General features: G+C 39.0%; 1 protein-coding gene across 1 annotated transcript; it reads right to left on the reverse strand.

Annotated features, from left to right (window-relative positions):
- Window positions 1-4,281: 4,281 nt before the first annotated feature.
- Window positions 4,282-5,205, reverse strand: LOC120853024 (olfactory receptor 5AC1-like). The gene has a single exon (XM_040226585.1). It carries the CDS (start codon window positions 5,203-5,205, stop codon window positions 4,282-4,284), a length of 924 nt encoding a protein of 307 aa, XP_040082519.1.
- Window positions 5,206-7,233: the final 2,028 nt, after the last annotated feature.

Raw genomic sequence — 7,233 nt, forward strand, 5'->3', positions numbered from 1 at the left:
TTTTGTGAACTGATAATCATCTGTTTTCACAGAAGGCTTGTTAAGTCTCGTAGAAGATTTGTTTCCAGTCATTATCAACATTGGCTGTACGTTAGAATCACTTCAAGAGGTTTATAAAACTACCATTGCAGAGAACCCCTCTACAAATTCTAATTTGTTTGGTTTCGGTTGATAACCAAGAGTGAGAACCACTGTCTGTATTCTCTGCATGAGGAAGAAGAAAATATTCAAGACCTGGTTGATGACATGTATATATTTCCTGGTTCTGTAACTTATCAACAGGATCTGATACATCAAAAATTATTCCTTTTTATGATATGCTGTAAACTGGATTGAGGGTTACCTGAAATGCCCAGTTCTCGTGGATTATTGCAGGTATTGGATAGATTCCAAACCATCTTTTACATGGAACAGAAAAGCATGTGTAAGATAAGTTTCTGCAAAGAGTGCACAGGATCCTATGGAAAACCTAGCATAGTGATCTAAATTTTCATGAAGAAACATGAAGTCAGGAAGCAAAACCTGAGGCTCACTGTCACTCTCTTAGTCCAAGGACAAGTGTTACATGAAAAATGCAGTTGAGATTTGGCCAGCCCCATCTCCTTCCTTGTGCCTCTTCAGCCATTAGCATCATCATTCTGTTTTCCTATTTTAGTTAGTCAGTTCAGTCACGCAGTTGTGTCCAACTCTTTGCCATCCCATGAACCACAGCACACCAGGCCTCCCTGTCCATCACCAACTCCCAGAGTTCATCCAAACCCATGCCCATTGAGTCTGTGATGCCATCCAACCATCTCATCCTCTGTCGTCCCCTTCTCCTCCTGCCCTCAATCTTTCCCAGTATCAGGGTCTTTTCCAATGAGTCAGCTCTTCGCATTAGGTGGCCAAAGTATTGGAGTTTCATCTTCAACATCAGCCCTTCCAATGAACACCCAGGACTGATCTCCTTTAGGATGGACTGGTTGTATCTCCATGCAGTCCAAGGGACTCTCAAGAGTCTTCTTCAACACCACAGTTCAAAAGCATCAATTCTTCAGCACTCAGCTTTCTTTATAGTCCAACTCTCACATCCATACATGACTACTGGAAAAACCATAGCCTTGACAAGATGGACCTTAGTCGGCAAAGTAATGTCTCTGCTTTTGAATATACTGTCTAGGTTGGTCATAACTTTTCTTCCAAGGAGTAAGCGTCTTTTAATTTCATGGCTTCAGTCACCATCTGCAGTGAGTTTGGAACCCCAAAAAATAAAGTCTGACACTGTTTCCATTGTTTCCCCATCTATTTCCCATGAAGTGATGGGACCAGATGCCATGATCTTTGTTTTCTGAATGTTGAGCTTTAAGCCAACTTTTTCACTCTCCTCTTTCACTTTCATCAAGAAGCTCTTTAGTTCTTCTTCACTTTCTGCCATAAAGGTGGTGTCATCTGCATATCTGAGGTCATTGATATTTCTCCCGGCAATCTTGATTCCAGCTTGTGCTTCTTCCAGCCCAGCATTTCTCATGACGTACTCTGCATAGAAGTTAAATAAGCAGGGTGACAATAGACAGCCTTGACATACTGCTTTTCCTATTTGGAACCAGTCTGTTGTTCCATGTCCAGTTCTAACTGTTGCTTCCTGACCTGCATACAAGTTTCTCAAGAGGCAGGTCAGGTGGTCTGGTATTCCCATCTCTTTCAGAATTTTCCACAGTTTATTGTGATCCATGCAGTCAAAGGCTTCGGCATAGTCAATAAAGCAGAAATAGATGTTTTCTGGAACTTTCATGCTTTTTTTATGATCCAGCGGATGTTGGCAATTTGATCTCTGACTCCTCTGCCTTTTCTAAATCCAGCTTGAACATCTGGAAATTCACAGTTCACGTATTGCTGAAGCCTGGCTTGGAGAATTTTGAGCATTACTTTACTAGCATGTGAGACGAGTGCAATTGTGTGGTAGTTTGAGCATTCTTTTGCATTCCCTTTCTTTGGGGTTGGAATGAAAACTGCCCTTTTCCAGTCCTGTGGCCACTGCTGAGTTTTCCAAATTTGCTGGCATATTGAGTGCAGCACTTTCATAGCATCATCCTTTAGGATTTGAAATCACAGACAACTAGCCAATCTGATCACATGGACCATAGCCTTGTCTAACTCAGTGAAACTAAGCCATGCCATGTGGGGCCACCCAAGACAGATGGGTCATGGTGGAGAGGTCTGACAGAATGTGGTCCACTGGAGAAGGGAATGGCAAACCACTTCAGTATTCTTGCCTTGAGAACCCCATGAACAGTATGAAAAGGCAAAAAGATAGAACACTGAAAGATGAATTCCCCAGGTCAGTAGGTGCCCAATATGCTACTGGAGATCAGTGGAGAAATAACTCCAGAAAGGATGAAGGGATGGAGCCAGAGCAAAAACAACACCCAGTTGTGGATGTGACTGGTGATAGAAAAAAGGTCTGATGCTGTAAAGAGCAATATTGCATAGGAACCTGGAATGTTAGGTCTATGAATCAAGGCAAATTAGAAGTGGTCAAACAGGAGATGGCAAGAGTGAACATCAACATTCTAGGAATCAGCAACCTAAGATGGACTGAATTGGGTGAATTTAACTCAGATGACCATTATATCTACTACTGTGGGCAGGAATCCCTTAGAAGAAATGGAGTAGCCATCATGGTCAACAAAAGAGTCCGAAATGCAGTACTTGGATGCAATCTCAAAAATGACAGAATGATCTTTGTTCATTTCCAAGCAAACCATTCAATATCACAGTAATCCAAGTCTATGCCCTGACCAGTAATGCTGAAGAAGCTGAAGTTGAACGGTTCTATGAAGACCTATACGACCTTTCTTATTTTACTCTTATGCAAACACTTATTTGTCCTTATTCATATTTGGCTATTTTTTTCTCTCCCATCTGGTATTTTCTTCCCCCTCTTATAAGACATTACAGTAATAGAGAAGAGTAGTGATTAAAAGCATGGACTCAAGCACCACATTGCCTGAAATACTAAAGATATAAAGGAGGTGGAGAATGACTGTCTATTGACATACAGCAATTGCATAATGGCCAAACCTAAACAGTCTGTGTGGCCCTTAGGGAAAAAGAAAGCTTTGCCACAGACTTTGACTGTGAAGAGAGGGAAACAGGAAGTCCTGCAGAGCTTCTGCATCCATGGGGAGCAAGCTGTTTAGAAAGAGTCCTCACAGCAGAGGCAGAGCTCAGATGCCTCATAGGATCAAGGGTCTAAGCAAACAAATCCCAAACACACTGTACTGAAGGCCGTCTGCCCACTTGTGGCTTTGGGGTATCTAACCCACAAATTGCTTGTTTCCTCACATCAGTTAATAGGCTAGGGGTCAGGAGAGTGTGTCACGTTCATGGAGATATCATTTCCTTTATTTCTCACTAACATATTTACAAGGCGAAATGTTACAAAGTCAAGAGGCAAAGGGCAAAAGGACCAGTTGGAAACTATGCTTAGCTTTTGTAAAGAAAAGTCCATTTTAGTTATGTAATTATGATTTGATCAAGCATACCTATTATTCATGTAGCTGCCAATTCCTGATATATATATATATATATATATATGTATATATACACATGTATAAATTCATTCATTCAGTATGTGTGTGTCAGGAAAAGGGACTCAGTAAGATTACTTAATAAATTAAGAAAGAGAAGTTTTTAATAGCTTTTAAAAACATAAAAGCTTAAAATTATAGGAAAATTATCATTTTATCATTTCTTAATTTTTGTCCCTTTTTATGAATAATATGCAAATCTAATTTAATTTGTAAAATTACTGTTAAAACTCTTAGACATGTTCATTTAACTACCTCAAGTTTCATTATAAGTATTAACTGAAGAGAAGGTTTCGAAAAATTATGTGCTCAGGAATTATTTTGGAGGGCGTGAGTACTTTATAAATAGAAATTTCACATGGACTTGAGTCTTCCTTTAAAAGCATGTAAGTTCATAAAAATTTTAAAACATGTATATCTGGAAATAGAAGAGCTTATACATATTTCAAGCTTAGCGATTTGGGAACTGCAGTTTCATTCATAAGAATGGATTTAAACGAACAAGTAAGTGATATCTTACCCTGTTCATCAGTTATTTTGCAGACCTAGGTTCACTTATAACTAAGGCAAGCATATCTAATCTAAATATTATTATTAATTAGTTTAACAACTACTTAGCTGGCCCCTGTGTGCAAAACCCAGGTCCAGTTATTATACTTTATGTAAATGGAGAGTAAAAAGGAAAGACTATGAAAGTTTTTTTGATAAATGTTTATTTTTTAATTATTTTTCTAAGTGCACCTAAAACTTCCTTGTTTCTTAGACTATAAATAAAGGGGTTTAGCAGGGGAATTATAATCGTGTAGAACAGTGAATACATTTTATCCTGATACTGATCCTGGCCAGACCTCAGACGCACATACATGAAGAAGAGAGTGCCATAGAACAAGGAAACAGATAGAAGGTGGGCACTGCACGTGGAGAAGGCTTTGCTCCTGCCCTTTTCAGACTTCTTTCTCAGGATGGCAAAGAGGACACAAGTATAGGAGACTATAATACCCATAACAGTAAAAGCCTGTATAAAAGCAGCAAAAATAAAAAGCACCAAAGCATTAATGGATGGATCAGTGCAAGAAATTGTAAAAAGTGGCAAGATTTCACAGTAGAAATGATGTATTGTATTAGACCTGCAGAAAGATAATCTAGATAATAATCCTACATGTATTATAGGATGCAGAAAACCAATTGCATATGATCCACTTATCAACCAAGTGCAGAGTCTGTGGGACATCACCCCTGGGTGAAGCAAGGGGTTGCATATGGCTACATAGCAGTCATAGGCCATCACCACCAGGAGGAAACATTCTGTGGTGGCACTGGAACCAAAAAAATAGTACTGGGCCATGCAGTCAAAGAGAGACATCATTTGACTCTTGTCTAAGGTGTTGACAAGCATCTTGGGAGTCACAGAAGATGAAGAACAAGCATCTGCAAAGCCTAAACTGCCCAGGAATGAGTACATTGGGGTGTGAAGATGGGAGTCCTTCCAGAGGAGAAAAATCAGCCCAAGGTTGCCCACCATGGTGGTGAGGTAGATGATCAGAAACACCAGGAACAGGGGGACCTTCAGCCCTGGGAGATCTGTGAGTCCTGTGAGGACAAACTCCGTCACCAGAGTCTTGCTTGCCTCCATCATATCCACTCAGGCTGGTCACTGCAATGGAGAAGTGAAAGGAAAAACATTAATCAAGGTTCATGAAAACTTACACTGGATTGCAATTTCATATTTCTACATTTCAGATGCTCTTTGCTGAACAAATATAAAGGTATAAGGTCTTTATTTTTTAAAACACACTTAATCTATTAGTGTCCTCTTTGATTTCTTTCATCAGTGTTTTATAGTTTTCTATATATAGGTCTTTAGTTTCTTTAGGTAGATATATGACTAAGTATTTTATTCTTTTCATTACAATGGTGAACGGAATTGTTTCCTTAATTTCTTTTTCTACTTTCTCATTATTAGTGTATAGGAATGCAAGGGATTTCTGTGTGTTGATTTTATATCCTGCAGCTTTACTATATTCATTGATTAGCTCTAGTAATTTTCTGGGAGAAAATAATAGCAAATGAAGCAACTGACAAACAACTAATCTCAAAAATATACAAGCAACTTATGCAGCTCAATTCCAGAAAAATAAATGACCCAATCAAAAAATGGGCCAAAGAACTAAATAGACATTTCTCCAAAGAAGACATACGGATGGCTAACAAACACATGAAAAGATGCTCAACATCACTCATTATTAGAGAAATGCAAATCAAAACCACCATGAGGTACCACTTCACACCAGTCAGAATGGCTGCGATCCAAAAGTCTGCAAGCAATAAAATGCCGGAGAGGGTGTGGAGAAAAGGGAACCCTCCTACACTGTTGGTGGGAATGCAAACTAGTACAGCCACTATGGAGAACAGTGTGGAGATTCCTTAAAAAACTGGAAATAGAACTGCCTTATGAACCAGCAATCCCACTGCTGGGCATACACACCGAGGAAACCAGAATAGAAAGAGACACATGTACCTCAATGTTCATTGCAGCACTGTTTATAATAGCCAGGACATGGAAACAACCTAGATGTCCATCAGCAGATGAATGGATAAGAAAGCGGTGGTACATATACACTATGGAGTATTACTCAGCCGTTTAAAGGATACATTTGAGTCAGTTCTAATGAGGTAGATGAAACTGGAGCCGATTATACAGAGTGAAGTAAGCCAGAAAGAAAAACACCAACACAGTATACTAACACATACATATGGAATTTAGAAAGATGGTAATGATGACCCTGTATGCGAGACAGCAAACGAGACACAGATGTGTAGAGCGGACTTTTGGACTCTGAGGGAGAAGGAGAGGGTGGGATGATTTGGGAGAATGGCATTGAAACATGTATACTATCATGTAAGAAATGAATCACCAGTCTATGTTTGATGCAGGATACAGGATGCTTGGGGCTGGTGCATGGGGATGATCCGGAGAGATGATATGGGGTGGAAGGTGGGAGGGGGGTTCATGTTTGGGAACTCATGTACACCCATGGTGGATTCATGTCAATGTATGGCAAAACCAATACAGTATTGTAAAGTAAAATAAAGTAAAAATAAAAATTTTAAAAAAAAATTGGATAGGAATAGTACCTTAAAAAAAATAAATAAAATAAAACACACTTAAGAGTGTTAGTATTAGTCACTCCATCATTTCCAGCTCTTTGTGAGACCATGGACTGTAGCCCACCAGGCTCCTCTGTCCATGGAATTCTCCAGGCAAGAATACTGGATGGGTAGCCATTCCCTTCGCTCTGGTATCTTCCTGACCCAGGGATTGAATGCAGGTGTCCTACATTGCAGGCAGATTCTTAAATGTTTGAGCTACCAGGGAAATCCCTAAGAGTATTAAGTATATTATAAAGAATTTTGAGGAGAGAGGAGTTTTATAAAGGTTTTAAAAATATATACATTTACTTAAAGGTTTATGGAGTAAGATGTTAACACCACTTGACTTAGTCCATAACTTTCACTCACTAATACCTTAAAATTGAATGTATTCACAGTGAAATGTACAAAGTTAAGAATAAAAAGTATATAGTATGTTTTAGTCTATAATCTACAAAAAGTGAGAACTGTTGAGGTTCAAGAGTGTTTTCACTCTTTCTTAAAAACTCAATTG

Source organism: Oryx dammah, unplaced genomic scaffold (assembly GCF_014754425.2).
Source record: "Oryx dammah isolate SB20612 unplaced genomic scaffold, SCBI_Odam_1.1 HiC_scaffold_2, whole genome shotgun sequence".
Taxonomy (NCBI): Eukaryota; Metazoa; Chordata; class Mammalia; order Artiodactyla; family Bovidae; genus Oryx; species Oryx dammah.